This window comes from Hippoglossus stenolepis, chromosome 13, assembly GCF_022539355.2.
Source record: "Hippoglossus stenolepis isolate QCI-W04-F060 chromosome 13, HSTE1.2, whole genome shotgun sequence".
Lineage (NCBI taxonomy): Eukaryota > Metazoa > Chordata > Actinopteri > Pleuronectiformes > Pleuronectidae > Hippoglossus > Hippoglossus stenolepis.
Window position 1 is genome coordinate 24,144,139 of NC_061495.1, and position 25,700 is coordinate 24,169,838.

The window sequence follows — 25,700 nt, forward strand, 5'->3', positions numbered from 1 at the left end:
TAAGGTAGATTCTCACGTTGCTTCTAACATCCTTTCTCTGACGAGAGGGGTGACAACGAGAGTATCATGCTTCTTATCTAATTTCAGACAGTGGTCATATAGTTTACTGCAATTAAGACAATTTGCTTCTTCTCTCAGCTTTCACACAGTGCACCAGGCAAAGTGACGTTAACTTGAGTTGACAACAACAGTGCTTGTTAGTTTTTGTGCAGTAAACAGTAAAAGACCAATTAAGATCTCTATATATAACCACATGTTAAACAGACATGTAGAAAATAATTTGTGTAGTTTTAACTGGTCTACAGGTGACATGTTTAACTAAACAACAGTGTAGTGGTTTAATAGCGAGTTGTTACAGAACCTAAAACCAAAGCGTCTGTTGTCTGAGTGATTGTTAGTTTATCATTAATCTGGAAAACTCTTCCTCTCCAAATCATATATATCATAAGTAAATATGATGTAATGGATCTCCCTGCAGTATACGTGATCAATATGTTTCCACATACATTTTATCCATAGCAAGCAGCTACGAAACAGTATCAGTGGCTACAATGTAGCTCAGATGGTTAAAACAGAGCTCTAGAACTTGACACGAATGTGTTGGTCTGAATAGGGAGGAGAATACAGCATTGTATCATACTGTATAGGATGGCGTACATGATAAAATTATCATAACAGCAGTGAAATTATCATAGCACATGAAATGGTGTCTGCAAAGCCACTTTTTGAATAACAGAAAAATGATGTTTGTAAAAGCTACATCATTGCAACACCAACCTTTTCTTGTTTGGGCTGCTTTCTGAAACCATATCGCCTGAAGAAAAAATTGTGACAAAGATGTGAAAATTAAGTAATTTCCTTTGCATTTGGAATAAAACATTTTTTACCATGCCACATTACATCAGGACATCATAAAGGTTTGCAACATGAGGATAAACAGCTCCCGAAAGGAGGAATGTCTGATAAAATAAATAAAAGCATACAGAAACGCATCACAACAAGACCACACTGTGCATCCATCATGCCAATAACACAGTATGTGAGAACTTTGCATTCTCTGAGCAACATGTCTCGCCACAAAACAAACTGCTATGAGTAGAAGCTTGCAGAAAAAATGCTTCATACAATACTTACAGAAGGAAATCTGACATTCTAACACAGAGGCGGTGATGGAAGGATGGATGGATAGATGAAAAAACATGTCAGACAAACTAGACCTGAGATGATGTTCACTCAGGCAGGAGCAGAATGCATGCGCAGTTGTGAATGGGTACAAGTCTGATGTAAACCCTTTGATGATAAATTTATGTCACTCTTTCCCTAGTGGACCCTTGCGCACTGGCGCGGGTTAGTTCACCTAATTCCTGACATTTTTGAGGAAATCTGTTTCACATGTGGTCAAATTTTTCACAAATTTAAAATTCTTGAAAAATGGAGATTCAATTCAATTTCATTTGTATAGCGCCAAATCATTATATACATTATCTCAAGGCACGTTAAATAGGTCAAGACCTTCTATGTGTGAGATGCAAAAAAATGACAGTGATGTTCTGTTACAGTGAAAGTGTGAGAGCACACACATACCTGATGTCTAATCTTACCTGCCATATTCCAGCAGGGTGGAATGAACCCTGGACTCTTCATCCAGAAGCTGTCCTGCATCCTTCTGCCTCCTGTACTTTCTTTGCGGTTTGTACATTTCCTGCAAAACATTAGTGTTCATTCAAGTCAAAAATGATATTGAATAGAAAAATACAGTAACATCTGTTGGAATCAGAAAACTGTTGGTTATTGTTGTTGCAATTATCCCAATATTTATATCTGCTTTTACTTTTTTACTTTGTTGATTCAACAGTTACATACTTCCTTTCATTATGTATGGCGGCTTCCAAAAGTATTCAGACCCATTCACCTTTTACATAAATTTCAATTGTTGTGTTGGGTTGTAGATTACTAACCCTAACCCCTAAAACATTCATCTTTCTCCATCAATCTACACCAAATAATCCATAATAGAAACATCAGCCAATTTATTAACTAGACGGGCACTCAGAGTGCATACGTCCGCCAAGTCTGATTGGCCACTTTACCATACATATATATATATTGAGAAACACAAAGCCAAACTATCCGTTCTCTTATACAGGGATATTTGTTACCACACAGTAACGGAGTAAAGATCACCACCCCTAATAACACTGGATTCACACCAAATTCCATCTGCTCATACATATTAGCATTATACACATACCTGATTTTTTTCATAAAGCTTTCTGCATTATTACTTAACAAATTCACCACCAAAAAAGCCCCGTCTTACACACACATCCTTTCAGTTTTGTGGTAATCTATCCTGTAGTTTTTGTGTATTCCTGCTATGTAACAGATACACAATAAAATACAGATGAAAGCATAACCTCCTTGGCAGAGGTGAAAAGCATCCAGACCTCAGTACTTAGTAGAGGGCCGAGTCTTCTTGAGTAAGTCTCTACAAGCCTTGCTCAGCTGAATTTGGGCATTTTATCTAATGCTCTAAAGCTCTTTTATCTCAACAGATATTCTCAAACTCTCAGATTGAATGAGAAGCATCTGAAGTTCGATCTTCAGGTCTCTCCACAGAGAGCATGGGCATTAATTATGGCCTTTATGCCACTCAAAGCCAGTCAGAGACTTGTCCTGAAGACTAAGGATGCATCTCTATAAGACTCTCCCTCTCTTAAGAGGACCTCTAAAGCTCTGTTGAAGAGACTGTTGGGTTCTTCGTCACCATCCTGGCCATGTCTCTTCTTGTACAGTCACTCAATTTGGCTGCATGGCCAAATCTAGGAGTCCTAGATTCAAATCACATCACAATTGTGTGACAGAAAAAAAAGATTTGTTAAAACATGTTTTCACTTTATTTGTTCTCATGATTTCATTGTATGCTATTTAGTGTACACTGATGGGCAAAATGTACATTTTATATCCATCAATCCATTTTCTGCTGCTTATCCAGGGTCAGGTCTTGATAGCAACATGTTGGACTAGGGAGTCCAGACATCTCTCTCCGGAGGATCTCGATCCAAATAGGAGGTGCTGTTCATTACAATGTGTCTCCACTCTCCAGTGACCATTTGTCATTTGATTTCACTTCCCCGCTCCATGTGCAAATAATTATTTACATAATTTGTGTTCATAGACCAAACATGACTAAACAGATGTGTAAATGCCAATGTGTTTGTGTATGCTGGTATGAGCATTCACTAAATAGAGCTGCACACATGCATAATGTGCAGCTCTACTAAATAAGATTTCACTTGTTTGAGATAGTAAAAAAAATAATGATAATATGTAAACAAAATCTATGTCTGACAAAGAATGTGGCCACATGCGTCACAGACCATGTCTGAATGTGGTCTGCGACGCATGTGGCCACATTCTTTGTTTGAATGAGTCTTCAGATCTCAAACGCATCCCTAATGCTTCTTGGGTGCCTTCACATGTGTTCTCGGAGCTGTCCACTAGCAGGTCTGAATAGGTTAAGTCTGTACACTGGGGTCTCCTTCCAGTGGGATGTGCATGGAAAAATCACCCCATCCTTTAGACATCTTGATTATATATCAGTTTATCCATTAAAATGTAATCAATAAAACAATGAAGTATGCCAAGACTGCATGGGTCTGAATACTTTCTGAAGCCACTGCAATGCCGAAAGTTGTAGCAACTCACCAGTACATCCAGAACTGTTTTCACAGCCTTGTCTTTCTGCTGGAGAAACTCTTCATCCTACAATACAAAGGTTACCTTTGAACATCAGCACGTATTTAGAGGACAGTTAAATGCAGTTTATGCTTAATTATCCTTTGGTCTCTTAAATAAACCATGGTGGAGGATTATTACCACATACCTGCAAAGTACTGCTAAATGAATATGTTGGTACTGTATTGATATTTTTAGTCCCATATTGTTATTTTGTGCTGGTATATCTGACACATTTTTGGCTTACCAAACATCATGCCCGACATTGGTAATAATTTTGACCAATAATTTTTTTATTTGTTTTTTAAATAATGTAAACTAAATACTTTATCACTTTGACTTAGTTTTTCAATGTTTGGATTTAGGGCTCTCTTTTTTGGGGATTAAACCTCTTAATTTCTTTTTCAGAATTCAAGCACACAACAATACAAAAGGTGGAACGACTAAGTTAAAAATAGAAAAAAGTATGCTAAAAGCAAGACAAAGGAAAAGATGCACATTCCAAAGTGTATGGCACAGGCCATAGTACAACAGAATTATACATCATGTACATCAGGCATAGAAAAGTATGCATATGAGACAGTAGCTGTGTCTCAATTGAGTCACATCCTTTGAAGGACCCTGTCTATGCAGCCAACGTTGGCTGCATCCTCCAATGGCTGTATAGCCCAATTCGGACAAACCAAATTGAAGTTTTCGCCTCGCTTTTTTCCACCATTACCTCTTTGAAAAACAGTTTGACACTGAAGTGCAGTGTATCATGGGATAATTTTTGGCTGTAAAGGATCAACCCAGTGGAGCCTCTGTTGCTCTGGGGTGGAAGGCCACATTTGGAGGAGCGCTGATATTTGGACAGCTTAGTAACGCCACGGTAAAGTAATTGGTCTACAAATGCAGCTTCCGGAGGATGCAGCCCCCAAATTGAGACACAGCTGTTGTGCTGTTGCCTTTGTTGCTTCTTTTGGAGAGTGTATACCTCCGCCAAGGCTAACATCCAATATCGCAATGTAAAACGGAAGTGAAAAAAAAGTTCCTGGATCCAAACCCTACCTTTCCACTTCAATTAAATCGGTTCAGTAGTTTTTGCAATGAAATCCAATGAAAATCGATAGATGATCTATCCATCCATCTATCCATCTATCATCCATTCGAGGCCCAATTTTCTGCTCTTGTCATTATAATGTTCAGCTGTAATTACTATTTGATGTAATTTCAGTATCTGTGCAATAATATAAAGTTTATTTGGCCACCATCTCTTTTATTATTGTTATATTGTGTCTGCCAATACACTGTCTGGTCACATACTTGATTTTCTTTTCTTGTTAATTGAACAGCCTGTGTCACTGACACATTGCAATAACAGTGTTGTAGATTGGTTCATCTCACACCTTGTTTTTTTAAGAGTTTATTGTTCCAAATACTGACGATCACACTTCAAAAACATATAGTTTACAAGCTTAAATTATTTTTTTGTTCAGTTTGGAGAATTCATGGACAGTGACATGAAGTAAAACCTATTCCTGAAGTGCTACGATGCCTCACTTTTTTTAATATGATGGGATTGCAGAAACACATGGTTATAAAGTAGTGTCACTGAGCCTATTCTTCTGGCTCTGTGGCATACTGGTACTCTCACCTCTGGGAGGCTGTGGATCTTCTGGAATTGAGAAATGGAGTAAGCTCTCACATAGTCACCCATCTCTTCCCTTGTTTCTATGGCTCGTTTCACCAGCCACTTGCAGGAGACACAACACACAGCTGATCAGATACAAGTCTAAACAAGGAGCCACTCGGTACAGTACAAATATATACAAACACTCAACCATCCACCAACTGGTCCTGTTGCTTGGATTGGATTTTCTGGCAAAAGTTGTGTGTGAATTCTTTAGCTGATATTTAAGTCTCCCCAGTGCCCCCCATTAATTGTGCAGAAGTGTCCTTGGGCAAGACACTGAAATTAAAGATCCAACTAAAAAGACACTTCTTATCAGCCAATGTAAATTTCATTCAATTTTGGCATACAAATAAACAGATGTGAAAAAAAGCTATATTTAAACTTTACTAATTTAATATTTACAAGGTGAAGAAATGCAGTCTGCATATTTCTGAAAGGTTGGTTTCTGCACTGGTGCAGATGATTCAGTTCTATAAATTAAGTATTTAATATTCAAAGAAAGTATATAAAAAAGTTATTTTGAAAGATAAACAAAAGGACCATTTGATGCACTTGTCTGTATAGAAAAAGCAACATGTGTGTATAGTAACAAACTAAGAAGGAGCAAAGTAGAGTAGAAAGTGAAAAGATTGTCATGAGCTATCACGATCAAGAGGCCAAAAACACGTTTTGTGAGTCCTGTGACCTTTAATTTTCCAAATCCAATAAGTTAATCTTTGAGTCTTAGTGAACATTGTGCCAAATTAAAAAGGATTTTGTCAAGGCGTTCTTAAGGTGACATGTTCACAAGTCAAAATAGGGTTTTGCAAGGTCACTGTGACCTTGACCTTTGACCACCAAAATCAGTTCATCGTTTAGTCCAACAGATTGTTTGTATCAAAATAGAAGAAATTCCCTTCAGGCTTTCTCGAGATATCGTGTTCAAAAGAATGGAATGGACAAACTGTATGTACAGTGAAGGAAATAAGTATTTGATCCCTTGCCGATTTTGTAAGTTTGCCCACTGACAAAGAAATGAACAGTCTATAATTGTAGTGGTAGGTTCATTTTAACAGTGAGAGACAGAATATTAAAAACAAAATCCAGAAAATCACATCGGGCCTGTACATGTGCCTTCTTGAGCAGGGGAACCTTGCGGGCGCTACAGGATTTTAATCCATTACGGCGTAGTGTGTTACCAATGGTTTTCTTGGTGACTGTGGTCCCAGCTGTCTTGAGATCATTAACAAGTTCCTCCCGTGTAGTTCTGGGCTAATTCCCTCACCTTTCTCATGATCATCGATACCCCACGAGGCGAGATCTTGCGTGGAGCCCCAGACCGAGGGTGACTGATGATCATTTTTTATTTGAAATTCTGTCTCTCACTGTTAAAATAAACCTACCATTACAATTATAGACCGTTCATTTCTTTGTCAGTGGGCAAACTTACAAAATCGGCAAGGGATCAAATACTTATTTCCTTCACTGTACATATATATTGAGAACCAGCAAACTTAATGCCTCCGACCACTTGCTGTTGCATGGAAGGAAAAAGAAATTGGCTAAATACAATATCATTATTATCATTTTTAATTACACAATGCAAATGGACTCATTTTATGTTGAATGTTAACTGAAAGTTTGTCATGAACTCTCTTACTTGTATCACAGGAAAAATGTGGATAAAATCCAATCCTTGAATTTGATGGGGTTCAAGGTGATGAGGACACTTCATCTTCGGCAAAACAGAAACTATTTTCTCTGTCAGGGCTCTGCAAGGAGACAGATAACGCTGAATGGATCAACAGTGGCTGCAAAACTGGTGATAAAATATAACATGATCTTCGCCTAAATTAGTATGGACAAACAATGTGCTCAATCTTATAACAGAGAAAATTATATTTTACAATATAATTCAAAGATTTTCTTCACTGGTCAGGGTCATTGTCCTGCTATATCACCAGCTTCTACTGAATCTTAGCATTTGGACAGACACCCTGATGTTATCCTGATGAAGATGGGAATTCATTTTCCCCTCAATGACGTTGAGCTGTCCAGGCCCGAAAGCACACTCCAATTCACAATGTTCCATCCATTGCACTTCACCTTCAGGATAATGGGGCAGCTGCGGCTCAGGAGGTAGAGCATGCCAAAATGTTGTTGGGCAAGATACTGAACCCCAAATTGCCCCAGACAGCTGTGCCTCTAGTGCAAGATTGATGTGTGATAGACAAAGTGCTGCACAGAGATGACAAAATGATACAACTATGATCACAGAACCAAACAATTGAACAATAAAATGTTGTCTATTAAATATTAGGCCACTCAGATCTAAATCTCTACTAGTCATTGATTCAATTTGATTTAGTCTGTTTAACTGAAACCTGGCAGCAAAAAGATGAATATGTGAGTTTAAATGAAGCAACGCCCCCCACCCACATTAAAACTCATATTCCTCCTTATACCCCCTCAGCCAAGAGTTAGTGTTTAGCACAGATAAAGTTTTCATAGTAGGTTATTTCAATATCCATGTAGATGTTGCTAATGACAACCTTAGCTCTGCATTTAATTCACTAATAGACTTAAATATAAATTATAAATTGGTTTTATTCAACATGTAAATGAACCCAGTCACTGTTTCAATGACACTCTTGATCTTGTTCTGACATACGATATGGTATATATTTCCCCAAAACCCCCTTCTGTCTGACCATTTTTGAATTACATTTAATTTGTACAGCGCCAAAACATAATAGGCATTATCTCAAGGCACTTTACCTAGTAAGGTATTATCAACACTGAATTTGGAGACTGACTATACGATAGTGTCTATAGGATAACTTAAGTTTATAATGAATTTTTAAAAAAGGTCCAGTGTGTAAGATTTAGGTGAAAGGGATCTATTTGCAAATTGAATATAAAATAATCCTAGTGATGTTTTCACTAGTGTGTTTCATTTAAAAATTGTATGAATTGTTATTTTCTTTACCCTAGAATGGGCCCTTCATATTTAAATACTTTATATTTACATCAGGAGTGGGTCCTCTCTACGGAGGCCGCCATGTATTTTTATAGTAGCCCAGACTGGACAAATTAAACACATTTTGAGTTTTTAATGACAACTGAAGGCTACCACAGGTTCTCTTTCATGTTTGGAAGAGGAGGGTGAGGTGAGGGGTATTCAGCTGCAACATGCAATTGCACCACTAGATGTCCCTGAACTCTACACACTGAACCTTTAAGGAAAGAATTCCTTTGGTAGGCGATTTACTCAGTTGATTACTTTGTTAATAGTACAGCAGCCTCGTTGTGTACGACCCTTGACACCGTCGCCCCTCTGAAAAGAAGCTAATAAATCAGAGGAGATTAGCTCAATGGTATGATTCACAAACACATGCTTTAAAACAGACATCGCAGAAGTTGGAAAGGAAGTGGCACTCCACCAGTCTAGATCAGTGTTTTTCAAACTTTTTCTGCCCAAGGTATAATAATTAAAAAAAAAAAAAAATGTATCAGGGCTCCAGACTTACTTTAAACATTGGTTACACTGGTACGCCTAACTTTTTCATTTAGGTAGACCAGCACACAATTTAGGCGCACCCAGAATTTGGCACTGCAGTAATATACCTTTTCTTGACAGTTCCCATATGTAGGTGAGTGAGTGGGGATGTGGCAAGTCCGGGGCCTGTGTGTGAGAGTGTAAACTACGCAAAGGAGATGAGATCAAATACAGAGACACACCAGCTAAATGTTTGATGCACCGGTGTGACAAAGGAAAGTTGCACTTCACAGATTTAAATGGTCTGGAGCCCTGTAGTAGTATTGCAAAAATAATATTGCACATTTCTCTCAAAATCCCACGGCACACCTGGATCTGCCTCACATCACACCATTTGGGAACCACTGGTTTCGATGATGTAGACTACCTTGGAAAGACAGTCTAATAACGTACAAGAAAGCCCTATAAAACATCCAATTAGAGTCCTGCACCCGGTTGCCGGGTAACCCGCAATAACGATGTGTAACGGCAAAAAAATATATTTATGTAAATTCACGGGTACGGCTGAAAGTGAACTAAATGCAGGCGGATAGCGGATGACAACAAAAGAATGCGGTTGCTGTTATTTTTTAAATTGATATCGGTGATGAAAAGTCTAATAAGCCAATGGAAAAATGTTTTATTGTGAAAGCCTGCAACACAGCTTGACCCACACACACTGTATTTTGACGTCACTGATGCAACAGCGGTGTAGGCTTGCTGCTAGCTAGTAGATCAGAATGGATGACAAAGACAAAACACCGAATTGTGGACAACACATCGTCGAGAGCCAAGTCGGACGTTTGGGACAAATTTGGTACTATCAAAGACTCTGAGAACGTCGTCGTCAGTGGCTTTGCTGCTTGTATCTGATGCCAAAAAGTATTAGCTTTGGATAGCCGAAAGCTAGGCACTTCATCGCTGAGGAAACACCTCGACAGCTGCAGGAGCACAGGTGCTACGCCCATTGACAGACACTTTTTCAAAAACTCAACTCTCAAACCACCAAAACCATGGAGACACGCTGGAACTTGCTACATACGATGCTGGACTCTATCAGCAGCCAATATGAGGACATTCATGCTCTTCTGGAGGACGAGGTGAAGAAAATCACCTGACCAGCCTGAGCGCAGAGACTTTGGGTGACATTGTAACATTTCTATTACGATTTAGGGTTTGCTACCAAGGCCTTAGAGGCATCCAAAACCCGAACATTCACATCACTGCTGTGTGGTTGGAGCGCATTAGGCATCACCTGCTACCATCATCCACTGACAGCTTGACACTGTCATCGCTGAAAGAAAACCCCCAGAAAATTCTGACTGAGAAGTTTGAGCTGCATCTCCTCCATAAGCTCACAATGTTTTCGCATTCCACACTGAAATGCCTGAAGATGCTTCCAGACCAGGGTGACGTCACAAGACATCTTGTTGAAGGTATTATTACATTATGACTATATAATATAGCCTAATAATAACATTTGTCAGTCTCGCAACGTATTTAACAGCCAAATGAGTCATTTGGAATGACGAATTAAAATTGCCATAAATTGGGCTATTATTTTATTTCCTGCAGTGTACAAAATGTGAGTTTGCGCTTTCTGCTCTAAAACCTAACCCTTAATGTTTTAGCCCTCCTCTCGTTTGATACTCTTTTTTTTTTTTTTTTAAATCTGACTTTCCTCTTAAATTAGCACTGATCTTACATTTCGTTTTGACTATTCTCAAGAAATCAAATTGAAACGTGGAAGCCCCCTGCAATGTACCACAGGCCCTAGCGTACCACCGGAGAAAAGACCCCGTCCCCTATCAACAGGTGATGACTTAGCCGACGTGGAGGACTCTTAGCAATGAAAGTTTGCTGCCAACGGATGAGGTGGCATTCTACATGGAATTCAAAACACCCAAGGAGTATCCTTTCGATGTTTTATGTTGGTGGAAGGAGCACTCTACAATGTTTCCTAACCTGGCAGTGATCGCATGGAATGTGCTGGTCATCCCGGCTTTGAGCGCAGCCAGCAAAAAATACTTTTTCATGGCTGGATTTGTGATTCAAGAACGCAGAACCCATCTTAAACCAGGAACTGTTGACAGTATTCTGTTTTTGCACAGCAACCTCAGGCTCAAGGATAATTAAATGTCGGGACGAGCGCAGTGAGTCACATAGTTGGTGTTTGATTCTGACAAAGAGGCAATTTTGCATTACATGTTCTAATGGCACACTATTGACGATATTGTATTTCTGCACAGCAACCTCAGTCTCAAGAGCAATGACACTTCAGCATGAGAATAGTGAATAGAAACAAAGTTGTTTATTGATTTTCTGCCACATTAGCTGCTGTTAATTATAATTTGAAATTCTTGTGTTTCTACATATGTAAATGTCGCAAGTAAAAATAAAGCGCTTTGAAGTGAATGACTGTTGAGCCTCTGTGTTTCATCACGGATGAGTCACGGGTCTTATATTAATGAGTCTAGGCGTGTCTGGATTTGAGTTAGAGGTAACTAGGTGTAATGGGTCACTTCTGGTACTGAGTTTTGTGGATGCGGGTGGGTGCAGGTTTGCAAAACTGGACCTGTGCAGGACTCTGCCTCCTATTATTCATCATAACTGTAAGAAAATAAGAAGCCCAGGTTCCTCTCCAGCACTAAAGCCAGGCTAACAGAGTGATAAGTCTACTGAACTACCTATTCTTTTAACTCTTAGCAATAATTATTTCATCAGCTTTTTCACTAATAAAATTACCGTCAGAGAAGAAACTGATCACCTCCTTCCCAAGAATAGCATAACTGTAGGATCAGATTAATATTTAGACAACTTTTCTTGAAAAGATCATTCTGAGCTGATTTCACTATAGTCTCTTCATTTAAACCATCAACTTTATCCAACCATGTAACCCATATCAAAGCTTCGCTTAATTTCTATAATCCTTGAAATAGTTGTTACTACCCAGTTTTGTGATTATTAGCACAGGATTGTTTTGTTTGAAGACTATCAGAATTTAGAATCCATCACAGCAGAGCAACATCACTTTGAAAAGTTACCAATGACCTTTTCAGGGTCTCAGACAATGGACTTGTGTAAATACTCGTCCTCCTGGATCTTAGTGCTGCATTTGACACCATAGATCTTAAGATTCTGTTACACTGGAACAACATGTAGGGATTAAAAGAACAACAGGCTGGTTTTAAAGTCATAGTTATCTGAGAGTTTACAATTTGGTTATGTTAACAATGACTCCTCGATAAATACAGACCATTTACCATCCATGCTCACAAAAGTTAGTCATGGAGTTCCACAAGGTTCTGTACTTGGACCGATACCCTTCACTGGGGCTGGGCGATATGACTTCTGATCAATATCACAATGATTACAAACTTTTACCTCGATTACGATTAATAAACGCTGATTTTTTATAATCTATTAGTGTGGCTGACTGTAAAGTGTTAACTGGACTGAAGACTGTCAGCAATGATTTGATGGTATATATGTAGAACTCAAACTCTGAAAAAGAATAGAGGACTCTGGAGTCTCACCTTTAAGAGAATCTTCCACAACATGAATATGTTTCATTGTTTGTGTTGACTACTGTTCAACTGTAGATGTTCAAATTGCTGCTGTACCCTAGGCTTCCAGCCACCCTGCACAAAATACACACTGCCTTTGTACTTGTAATTTTACATTACGAATTGAAACATTGCCATTTTTACATAGATGTCAGTATTGATGGTAAATGTTGTCCGTTGAAGCATTACATTCCCTAGTGCAGCTATATTGATCAAGAAAGAAGGAAAACAAAAGTTCTTCCGCTCACAAAGCTATGCAGGCAGTGCTTTACATGTACCAAGATGCGTTGCACGCAAGCCTCTGGCACGCAAGCCTCTGGGACCCACGCCTGTATATTACCACACTAGCTTATGTAGTAATTACTTTGTTAGTCAATACTGTTAGGCGTAAAAAAATACTCATAGCTGCCCTCTGGCTACCCAGAGAATGAGACTAGATATCCAAGCTGAAATACCCTCTAGTTTTTTTAACATCAACATCATCATTGTGCCATCACTGATGGGGGAAGAACAGATTTTGCAGCAGAACTTATCTTTCTAAGTCGATATGACACACAGAGGAATTTATTGCACCAATTGACTACATTTACCATCAACACTGATTGGACATTGGCAAAGTATCCTTTTAACATTGTTGTGATATGTAGTGTTGTAATAAGAGTTATGTAGTTGTTGGTAGATGTAAACTAGAAGTAAGCTGCACATTGCCTTTGCACATGTTGATTTTATTAGTTTCAGAGTTATGAAGAGCTGCTGCCTTACAGGTTTACAACAAGAGGACGATGGCTCGCAGTGATCTATTCCACGACAAAGTTTGTATGCAATGACATTGACTTGGGTGAATTTACATAATTTGAATATCTTGCTGTTGAGCTCAAAGCAAAATTATCAGTATTAATTATCACAAAATATGGGCCACCAAAGTAATTACCGTTACTTCTGCAGGAACTCTTAGAGCTGATATCACTTGGTTTCACCAGATATGATAAAGCTAATTCTGATTGGACACTTATTATATATCATAAATATTAATGTAATAACAAGAATGATCCTAAAGGTACAGAGCTTATACATTTGAGAGCATTGAGCTGACACAACATGAATAGGAAGCCACCAATAACCATGGCAACACCCTGGACTAAGTGATAACAAGAGGGTTAAACATGGAAAATGTTTCAGTATGTGAATTACTTATCAATAACACCCTGTTGTCTGCTTTAAATACTGTCGCTCCATTAAAGATAAGAAAGAAATCAGCTGGCTACTTCACACTAGGGGTGTGCGATATTAGGAAATATCGCGCGCGTGTGTGTGTGAGAGAGAGAGAGAGAGGACAAGAGCGAGCGAGCAGCTGATGGATGCACTGCTCTGACGAAAGATTTCAGTTATTAATAAAAGAATCTATCATTATGTGATGATCAGTGTTGATATTGTGGCGACAACCAAATCAACTTTTAAACTGTAGCGAGTCAGAGACGTCAGCGTCGGAGCAAGATTTGACAGAGCCGCGTCGCTCCGTCAAATCTCTGTCTTCAAATTCTCTGTTTTCTCTCTATTCTCTTCATATTCTCTCCTTCCGACAATGACTCACTGATGGAAAAACCCATCAATGATCTGAATGTCTTTCATTTATCATCTAAAGCGGCGAAATATATTGACATGCAGAGTGTGAATGCGTGGCGCATGGATCATCATTATCGATAACGTGAGCTTGCACATCGTTAAAACAATTGAGATATTATCGTAGATGATATATATCGCACACCCCTAATGGAGACTTGATGCATCAAGGAGACCAGAGGGTGAAACAATATATAAACGCTAACAGATTAACATTAGCATATGTCGCCCCCCAAGTCTGAAGATGTCTCCCAAAGCATCCCCATATACTGTATCTTCCTCTACTTGCATCACCCATTCCAACAGCACATCCATGAATGGCTAGAATTGCTGTCACTCTCTAAGTTACATGTAGGTGTTTTCTTCCTATTGGATAGTTAAGCCTGAAGCATGCATTCCTAAATCACATTGTTTCCTTACGTCTTTCCAGTAATGAAATACACAAAAGAGTTGAAGTTGGTGCCTCTCTGTCTGGCGCATCTGAGTTAGATACGAAAGTCCCTCAGTGTAAAAAATTTACTGTACTTAAACTGCACCATTATTGGATTGTATGATTATCATTATTAAATATATGTATATATTTTTTTTTTATTCAAAAAAATGAACTTGTCCACACTGTTTGCAGAAATGGTGGGCCTGCTGGCACTTACAATGTCTCCGCTGTGGAGAACACTTTCACTCTAGGGACAGAGGTTTATAAAGGGCTGGTGGGACTTGTTGGCTCGCTATGACCATGAGCCTACAGCACATCCGGTCCTTTGCTAAAATTATCCCCCGGAATTTGAGACGCACACAAATAAGTTCTGTACCTGGACTCACTGCATTTGGTCGATACTTGTGCAATGTGCCTACCGAAGGCCCGTACCAGACGTTTTGGGTTAGGGTTAGATTTGGTCAAACCTGTTTGGTCTGCCAAAGGTGGTTATAACTGATCAAGGCACCAATTTCAAGTCTAATGTGTTTGCCCAGTCATTGAAATCTTGAAGCATTAACCGTGTAAACATCTAGTCTATACCATCCTCAAAGCCAGGGGGCACTAGAAAGATTTCACCGGACTACGAAATCTATATTATGCAAGCATTGCCTTGACTCTCGAAGGGATTGGGATGATGATGATCTGTTTGCTTCCTGTGAAGCTGTACAGGGGTCCCAAGGTCTTAGTCCAGCTGTGCTTGCGTTTGGACATGAGATTAGATGTCTGTTAAAGATCCTTAAGGAGCATCTGTTCATACCAGAAGAGAAGGTCAAAAGTATCCCGGAGTATGTTACCAAGCTCAAAGAGCCCCTCCAGCTGGCCTGCTATTTGGCTAGATACCCTGACCTCCTCCCAAGTCAAGATGAAACAACACTATGACAAAAAAGCAGATGCTCGCTTGTTTCAAACAGGTGACAAAGTCATTATTCTTTTACCTATACCTGGTTCCACTCTCTCTACTTAAAGGGCCCATATTTTACACCTTTCTCGGATGTAATTTGAGGTATTGGTACCGCTAAGATGATATATCAGTGGTTTAAAGTTGAAAAAACTGCTGCAATGTGTATTTCCATGTCCTCCCTTCTGCCTCTCTCTGGAGCTGCAGACAGAACAGGCTGTTTTCGCCTGCCTCTTGAGCCCCTCCTCTGATTGGCTGACTGCACTTTGGGTGACACGCGACCAGGCCTATCACCGGTGGGTGGTGGGTTCGGAGGCTGGACTGGTACCGGCTGGGTGGGGCTGAGAGAACAGTGCGATTCCATGATGACATCATACGGAGAGGAAGTACGGAACGCAACGTTTCAATAACATATTTCTTCGAATGGACTGAGTGAAAAAGTCCACGGAATGACTGTTTTCATACTTTGAGGGTAACTACTGACCCCCTTTAAGTAATTACAGATAGTAAAATCCCAGAAAATGTATTTTACACAAAATGGGCCCTTTAACTTTCTGGCACTTATGTTGAAGAGAAAAAGCTCAGTGACACATTCTACGGTATTTAAACACAGGCGACAGACCAGAGTACGTCATTTCAATATGATGAAGCTGTATCACTCCCGAGAGGCTAAAAATGGGCCATCTACATCATACGATGAGGCTGCTGTCTCGCCTATGGTGGCCATCTTCCTTCTTCAGCTTTCCTGATGGTGAGGATGGATTGGTGATGCGTGATGCTACACCACAGGTGGCAAGACTAAGTAATAGTGAAGTGCTGTCTAATTTGCCCCCACTACCTCTCACATAACCAGCATGATAACATTCAGGAACATTGATTTCTCAAGTCTGTTTAGTGACATTACCTCAAAGACTTCTGCTATATCTCATGACATTGTCCTGACAAACCCTATGCCAATCAAGCAGCATGCCTATCCGGTTAGTCCAGCGTAGAGAGAAGTCATAAAGAAAGAGGTTGAGTATCTTTTGCAGAATGGATATTTGGTGCCAAGTTGGAGCCCACATTTCCTGGATACAAGTCTGATGGAAGCCAAAGATTTTGTATGGACTTTCGCAAGGTAAATGCCCTGACTTTCCCGGATGCACATCCATTACCTCTCATTGATAAATGCATTGATGAAATCGGCCCTGCAAAATACGTCAGCAAGCTTAAAGGGGACATAGCATGCAAATTCCACTTTGTTAGTGCTTCTACAGGTTAATGTGGGTATCTGGCATGTCTACCAACCCAAAAACTCTGGGGAAAAAACACTTGCGCGTTTTGTTATGGTTCCTCTAAGTCAGAAACGTCATGCTTGAGTGACTCGATTGAGCTTCCTGGGTTTTGTGTCGTAACAAGGCACTGGAAGTCTCCCTACATGGCCTTGGCCCACCCCACACACGTCCCCCCCGTCCCCACTCATTACGCCGGGTTTACACCGGACGCGCCGCTGCGAGGCAGCGCAGCGCCGTTCTCAAGCGCGCAGCCGCCTGGCTGTTCACACGGGACGTGCATTTCTCCGCGCTGGTCAGCCCCATAGACTGTATATGGCTGGCTCATTAGCATTTAAAGGAACAGGCACTCAAAACAGGTCACTCTGTGGAGGGCTGTTTTATACAGGGTAAAAAGGGTGCTGTTTTAAATGATCCTTGTGGTATTTTGACCAAAGTATGTTACAGACATTTCATTAAGACCCCAAGGAACCATATCAACTTGTGGTAAAATGGGCATGCTATGTCCCCTTTAATATATTAATATTGGTAGGTTCCTTTGACCCCCCGAGCTTCAGACATTTCAGGTTTTGTGACTCCTGATGGTTTCAGTATACAGTTATGCCCTTTGGAATGTGTACCTCTTTATGTCTGGAGAGATGATCAGTCATCCAGGTCATGGTATATCCAAGTGCTACAAACAGATCAACTGGGCTTGGTTGAGAGTAGGGATGGGCATAATTAATCGACGATCGATTAATTGATCATTAAGAATTTCGTCGATGACATTATTTTTTCATCGATAAAACTAATGCATGTTCTGTTGCGTAGTGTGAGTCTTGAAGGAATGCAATGGATTTCGCTATGTGGCAGCAATTAAACATTTTACCACACGGAAAAAAACGCCACAGCCCTACTCAGTTACCTGCGAGTTTCCGTGTATTTCAAAAGTAAACATGAAGAGTTCACGGCGAAGTGTAGCGTGGGACCATTTTGATTTAAAAAATGACTTAGTTCACTGCCAACACTGCGAAGCTGTGTATAAGTACAACTCGGCCACGACTCAAATGATGTACCACTTGAACAACGCACATCCGACCCTGGTTCGTGGCGGTGCATCCTGCTCTCGGTCTCAACCTAGCATCAACTCGGTGTTAGCACGGAGGAGCTGTGATGCACAACGAGCAGAGAAAATTACCCAACGGATCTGCAAGTTCATCGAGATGGATATGCTACCCTTAAGTATTGTTGAGGGCGAAGGTTTTCGACAACTGATAAACTTATTGGAACCGGCATATCACATTCTGTCACGACGGGAGCTTCTAGCTGTCGGCTCCGCTGCTTAAGAGTACAGCAGCGCATATTTTCAAGTGTAACCATTGAACGGATCCCGTTTAACTGCCACAAGAGTTGTTCATCTTGTAATAAAGATCTCAATGAGGAAACACGCTGTGTTTTTTCTATTTTCACTGCATTTTAATATAGCCTATAAATAGTGAATTTTAATATAAAAATATTAATGATTAATCGAAAATCGATCGTTAATTCTCCCGACGATCGATTAAGACATTTTAATCGAATGCCCATCCCTAGTTGAGAGGTTAGTAAACAAGATCTTGGAAAGAGGTGGTAGTCAGGGCTGGTATTCTGCAACGTTACAATAAACATTTCCTTTCAACTTTTACTCTGACTTCCTAATATTTTTGATTGTTGTTTTACTGTCTCCAGCTGGCCCTAGACCTATTAAGGGGATGTAACAAGCTCATAGCACCATATTGTCTAAATAGATCACTTTGCTCCCATACAGGCTCACTTATGGTTCTTAGAGTCTGTAACAGTAAAGTGGGAAGTACAACCTTCAGCTAACGGGCTCCTCTCCTGTGGAACCAGCTCCCAACCTGGGTTCAGGAGGCAGACACCATCTCTACATTTAGGGTTAAACATAAAACATTCCTCTTTGATGAAGCTTATAGAAAGGGCTGGACCAGGAGAGCCCTGAACCATCCCTTAGTTATGCTGCTTTAAGCCTAGACTGCTGGGGGAACTCCATCATGGACTGAGCACTTCTCCATCTATCTGACCCTATTCATTTCACTACCTGTCACCAACTTGACTTCTCTCTCTACCTCTATCCTTAATCCCATTATCCTAAAAAAAACATATAGTGTTTCCCATTTTTTTAGCAGCGGGGGCAGGACGCCAAACAATGTTTATAATAAACAGAGCATCGCAAAAATGAAGTTGGGGGGTGTAAAGGGAGGACATACGGCAGGGTAATACGGCACAGTACAAGGATACCGGATCTATAATGTGATGACTATGATTACAACAAGACTGCTTGATATATAATATTTCTCCTCAGATACTCGACCATTACTGACAATAATCCATAAATTCATTGACCTTCCATTATGCTACAAAGTGTTTATTCTAATCAATGATGCAAATACCCTTATCTTGCTGATGTTCTCCTTTACGCGTGACATCTATTGCACTTCTTTCCGTCTTGGGAGAGGGATCCTCACGTGTCTTTCTTTGAGGTTTCTACGTTCTTTTTATCAATCAATCAAATTTTATTTGTATAGCCCATATTCCTTTTTACCCTGTTAAAAGTTTTTTTTTTTCCTTACTCTTAGGGGGTTAAGGGCAGAGGATGTCACACCTTGTTAAAGCCCTATGAGACAAATTGTGATAAAAAGAGCTCTGGAGAAGAGTAAGCCAACAGAAAAAACACTTACATTTTAAGGCCAATCGTCAAATTTTCTTGGAAAAGAAGATCCACATCAATGTCAAAGTTACATGTGGTGATGCACCAGGTCATACCCCCGACCACCTGAACAAGGGAGGCAGAGGAAACAGGTTTAGTGAGAATGGAGGTTAACTGCATTGATTAATAAGTAGGACTGTCTACTGAGTAGGCTGGGCAAAAAGGAAAAAAATCTTATCACAATAATTTTTTCATATCAGTCGATATTGATATATCATATACAAACGTTTTGTCTTATGCACAAAACAGATTTTACTTGCTCGTATAATCACCCTGTGCCACTGCACTTTACTGTACAGCCCTATGAGAGATACTGTACAGCCCTGAGAGATAATTAATACTTTGTCACACCAGTATACTCTCTTACATGTACTATCATAAGCTCTCACACACACTACTATACTCTCTTACATGTACTATCATACTCTCACACACTACTATACTACTATACTCTCTTACATGCACCATCACACTCTCTCTCACACACTACTACTGTATACTACACACTACTATACTCTCTTACATGTACCATCATACTCTCACATGTACTATTATATTCTCTCACACACACTAATATACTCTCTTACATGTACTATCATACTCTCACACACACTAATATACTCTCTTACATGTACTATCATACTCTCTCACACACACTAATATACTCTCTCACACACACACACACACACACACACACACACACACACAACTATGTTCTCTTACATGTACCATCATAGTCTCTCACACACACTACTAGCGTTGTCGGCCTCGGGACAACCAGTGTGTCCCCATGCACAATGCCCTGCTATATTAGTATTTGTATATTTATATTAAATATTAAATATTATATGGATATATATTAATACTATATTAATATATATATATTATATTTTAAATGGGCTATAAATATTACTTTTATGATGATTTAATTATACATCACCATTTTGTTTCTTTACCTGTTTACATCATTCAGTTGGGGGGAAAGAGAGACAGACGGAGAGTGAGAGAGATAGCAAGAGACTAATGCCAATCACCTGAAGTTCTTCAAGTTAACTTTTAATATAACTACAGCCTTTCTGACGTTTCTGCTATGACTACTATATTTCCATTTATAAAACTAGTCCTGCACACTATAAGGTATGAAGCCGTACATCTCATAAGAATTCTAAAAAAAATGATTTTAGAATATTTTCGGTCTACAGAAATGCTGGAGTTCTTTTTATTAAATGTGCATATGCAATATTGCAATCATTTATGTTTGTGACATTTCTTTAAAAGATAAACGTTGAAAGTTCATTTTCTCTGTATATTCTGCTGAGAACCACGTGCAGCACACAGAGAAAATCGCAGAGACCTGAACCACGGTTGAACAAAAGGCTCTGCTCTGTTAGAAAAAAGGCTCTGATCTGTTAAATGGATGCGGAAATGAAAAGCGAGCCGATCTGCGGCCGTTCCGTAGCGCAACTGCAGCCAGTGTGGCCCTGGGGTCAGGCGAGGAAGTTCCCCTGGCCCCCCTGATAACGCTACATCTGACGAACCCGGGGTCTCATTTATAAAACAGTGCGTGGGATTCATACTAAAAGTGGACGTGCGCACAAAAGCCGTAAATGGCGTACGCAAAAGAAAATTCCGATTTATAAAACTGTGCGCACGCACACCTGAACGCAATGTTCACTTTATAAATCACAGTCCACCTGGAAATGTTCGTACTTCACCTCATGAATATTAAATTATCCTGCTGACCAATGGGTTTCCACCATGACAGTCACGGCATCAAGCGATGAGAAGAGGAAGCGAAACTTTCTGACACTGCCATCGAAGTGTTTGTTAGTGAAGTGGAGGTGAAGAGCAATTTTATGGGACAGCAGTGATGTGATTAATAAAGAAAATACACTGATACACTGCTGCTGCTGCGGATAATATAGTGAGTGAGAGTGAAGACGATATAGATAACAGGGAGCCTGAAATAAAAAAGATCCTATTCAAAGGTGGAGGCAAATAAAAAAAACACACTCTCAGAATGTGGGGGAACTTGGAAAACTGCAGGATTATTAAATTCAGAGCAGTTGTCCTGTCCCTAATCTATAAAATTTGACGGAATTATTATTATATGCTTGTGTTTCTACTGGGATGGTTTGGTACCGTCAGTCGATCTGTATGATATTGGACTCAGTTCAGCACAAAGATCACAGATCTATAGAATCTATATCAGCTGATCATTCATCATCATGGGACAAAAAATCTTTGTGATCGCTGAACCCTCGTTTCCTCATCCTTCCATTCGCGTGCATCCATCACGCAGCATTACGCAGTGTCACGGCAGTATTTATTTATTTAGAGCAATCACATCAGTGGATCCTAACCTCCACTCTGGGATATTATTTGGAAAGTGAATAGTTTTTCTTCATTTCATGCAAGTGATCTCCAGTGCGCTCTGTGCGCCTGATGGCACAGTTACGTTCACTGCAGCGATTTGATGATACATGCACAGTGTTAGAAGATATTATTAACAACTATTAATGACTCGACTCTGTAACTCTGCTGTTTAATGGCATCTGAACGTAATTTGTTTTATATATTTTGCAATTAAAAAGGTTTGTGTGGAACAGATACTGTTTTTCGCACAACTAAAGCTGTTGATTTTAATGTCAATGATGAAGTGGATCAATATTCTGGCTTCAGATCACCACCTCACTTCTGCATGGCCACTTTCCCCTCTCCAAAACGTTCATATTAATTGGGTCAGAGTTTGCGTGGAAATGTGCAAATTTTCCCATCAAGTTTGTTTTTATAAATCACAACGTTTGCGTGAGAAGTGCCATACGGACGTTTCAGGCCCCGTTTTGTGCATACGCAACATTTATAAATGAGACCCTAGGTCTGAATAACCACCGCATTTCCTCCTCGGCTGCAGGCCACTGTGTGTGGCTGTATTATAGGAGATCTCTATGGATCCAGCATCTCAGGAAAAAGGAAACAACCCCAAACATGGACTAATGTGCAGTCTTGGCCATATCTGCATATTATCATAAGCATCAAGACTTTATATATTTGGAATCAGGTCTATTCAGAAGAAAAAAAACACTACTTTGAATGATGTGACAGCTTTTGTCCTGCAGTACCACAAGTTCCATTGAACTGCCAGCAGAGGTAACATCCACTGTCCCCTTTGTTGTAGTTCCTTCTGCACCAAATCTCAAATATGTGACTTAATGGTTTGAGGGTATTTTTCAAGGAATTTGTTTTGTTTTTTTCTCTTGAAGTTATAGTGAATATCCGACTTTCATTCTTGTAAACTTACATTAATTTTTTCAACTGCACAAGCATGAATTAATCAGTTTTCCCAACACCATACTTTAACAGATCCAGTGTGTACCTTATCAAAAGGTGACAGTCCCTTTATCCTGGCTCGGAAGTAACCAGCTGCCAGCAGGAGCTCCAGGATCTCCGCAAGTTTGAAACTCTGCTCTTCGTCCTCTCTGGTTTCCACCTGGAGCCAGACACATCATCATCATCATCAGCAGCAGCAGCAGCAGCAGCATCTACGTCAGTATAAGACAGAAGCTGGGCTGCTTCGGATGGAGACAATGACTCCCACACACAGTAAAGTTTTCTAATTCAGCTAGCTTCTAGACGACATGTGAGAAAAGAGGCGAGCAGGGGGAACTGTTCTCATCTGATGTCCCACTTTGCTTGACATTTCTCCAGTTTTTCTTCACATTGTCCTTACGCTAACCGTAAACACTTGAGTAACATTTAAATAACGCTACCTCGAATGGGTTAGCTTTTTCCACCATTAGCTAACCAGCGTCCATGTTATGTGTTGACAAATATCTGCTGTTTCACAATAACATCATTTGTGCAGTGTTAAATAAGTTGTATTTACCTGGATAAGGTTGCCTTCTTGGTCATATTGGGCACCTATCTTCGACCCAGTTCTCACTCTGAGGAAAACAGACGAAGCCGTCGCCATATTGAACTAAACGATGCGGGTGATAGGTCACATGATCGCAAAATGTGACGTACACGTCTTCGGGTGCACTCGAATCGATCGAATAGTCCATTTTGTTAGAAATGAGTGAAATAACCCGGAAGTAGTTCAGCGGTTGCTATAATAAGAGCCCTTCGAATTCTTTAGTTTATCAATAGCAAGTTCGTGGCATACGTGGAAGATTGGACTCGGCAGAGCAAACACCCGGGGACGGGAGGACGCAGTACGTCATTCTGCAATTGGTACCGCGGATTTGATAATGTCATCGTCTCTGCTCGTCTTGAGAGTAGTGCGGTTGTTTCACTGTAATATTTGTTTAAAATAAAACGAAATATGATGTAAAACACGACCCTACACCTTCTTCACTTACATGATAAATGTAGTTCCATATTGTATAAAATCTTTATTTAAAACAATTTGATTTATTATTTGGCAGCTGCAGTTCCTTGTGCTGTTTAAATCAACTGGGTTATTCGAAGGTGTGTGTAATATGTACTATATCTTCATGTATACAGGTATACACCACGTAAATATAAAAAACTGAACATCTGCTTTATTCTCATGACATGATCCAGAAGTGATGTGAATCCTCACATGATTGTCAGATTTCTAAATATATATTTTTAATTATTTAAATCCCCTGACTGTGGAATGGTCCAATTCATTTTTTCCCTCTACTTATATAAGGTTATCTCCATTTATAATCCTCAAATTATAAGTCTTTTTATTTTTATTTTTCAATTAAATCTGTTTTATTATTTGCTGTGAGTAGGTAATGATTAAATGTTCCCTCTGTAGAAACTGAAAACATCTTTTCTCAAGATTTGCCATTTTATTTTGTAAAGGAAACTTTATTATAGCGCACAGCACAGATTACCGTACATTTTGTGCGTATCTTCTGTTATTAATAAAGTTTACTTTATCTTCAGCTACAGCAGAGCAGAAAGAAAGAGTTAAGACCAAAAAAACGAATGTTTTACATGTGTCTGCATCTTTGAATTAGGTGTCACTTTTACATATTACTACAGGAGACAACTGGATCAGGCATCTCCTGCAGAAATAAAGTAGGCAGGCCTAAATTGTCATTATCAGCAATTTAATCAGCTACTTTTTAACACGTTTGTTCATTGAATATATAAAAGACATATTCTCCCTCAGACGCAAAAACAAAACGAAAACAATATCTCCCGGTGAAAAAGTGCTGAAACGCACATGGAAGACACAAACGAAGATGTCAAGCGAGTTTGTGGTGATAAGAGCTGACAGAGGTGTCTGTTGTCAAGAAAAACAAGTGATCTACACAGCAGAGTTATACGTCACTTCCTGCCTCTGTCTGCTGCACCCGGCTGCTCCACCTCCACAATTGCTCATGTTACTCTTTTAGCATTTGTATATTGTTCCACCTTCTGGTCTTCTTGATGCATCAAGTCTACATTAAATTGTTCTGCATAAGACATCAGCTGTTGCCTGAGTTCTCCTTTCACCAGCTTCCAGAAAACTTAAATCACACAGGGAGCTAATTTACTTTGTTTTATACTCTTCTTTTTTAGAGGCGCTATGGAATCTAATCGTAGTGAGTCTGCAGTACTATCGACAAAATGTTCAAAGATTTCGTTGGTTATATTACATTTAAAAAATTAGTTTTTGATTAATGGCATGTAGTCTGGTAAATGAAATCAAAGGTTATTAAATTATGATCTGATAGAATAGGATAAGGTGGAAGTATTATTAGATGTTCAAATTGACAGCATATGATATTACAAGGTCTAGTGTGTGGTTATAACAATGAGTGGGTTTGTGTACACACTGACTGAAACCAATTGAGTCTAATATTGAAATAAATGCAACACTAATGCTCCCATTGTCCACATGAATGTTAAAGTCACAGACAATAATAACCTTATCTGTTTTTAGGACTAGGCTTGATTAAAAGTTCAGAATAGCCCCCAGGTGCATGGTAAACTACAGCAAATGAGAATGGTGTTTTCCTAGGTGGGTGTGGCAGCATAGCAACAAAACATTCAAATGAGTTATAGTTTAGTTTAGGTTTAGGATTAAATGATAAACTGGATTTAGATGTATTCTTAATGATGCAGCCAGAGCTCAGTGAGAGACAGTAAATCAATATTATGATCTGAGATTAATTCATTTACTAAAACAGCCTTTGATGACAGTTGAGTGGTCAAGTCCTGTATGACCTTTT

At 39.5% G+C, this 25,700-nt stretch overlaps 1 protein-coding gene across 4 annotated transcripts in view; it reads right to left on the bottom strand.

Annotated features, from left to right (window-relative positions):
* ccdc93 (coiled-coil domain containing 93) overlaps nucleotides 1-23,688 on the bottom strand; it is a 39,534-nt gene extending 15,846 nt beyond the window's left edge. The window contains exons 1-9 of one of the 4 annotated variants that reach the window (XM_035174053.2): nucleotides 23,393-23,688; nucleotides 22,883-22,996; nucleotides 19,478-19,572; nucleotides 7,053-7,164; nucleotides 5,375-5,473; nucleotides 3,709-3,765; nucleotides 1,602-1,702; nucleotides 1,135-1,152; nucleotides 778-814 (exon numbers count right to left, since the gene is read on the bottom strand). In XM_035174053.2, coding sequence (XP_035029944.1) covers nucleotides 778-814; nucleotides 1,135-1,152; nucleotides 1,602-1,702; nucleotides 3,709-3,765; nucleotides 5,375-5,473; nucleotides 7,053-7,164; nucleotides 19,478-19,572; nucleotides 22,883-22,996; nucleotides 23,393-23,479 — 720 coding nt within the window. In that variant the 5' untranslated portion in view covers nucleotides 23,480-23,688. The remainder of the gene's footprint in view (nucleotides 1-777; nucleotides 815-1,134; nucleotides 1,153-1,601; nucleotides 1,703-3,708; nucleotides 3,766-5,374; nucleotides 5,474-7,052; nucleotides 7,165-19,477; nucleotides 19,573-22,882; nucleotides 22,997-23,392) is intronic. The other 3 variants (XM_035174051.2, XM_035174055.2, XM_035174054.2) reach the window with 3 other exon arrangements.
* Nucleotides 23,689-25,700: the final 2,012 nt, after the last annotated feature.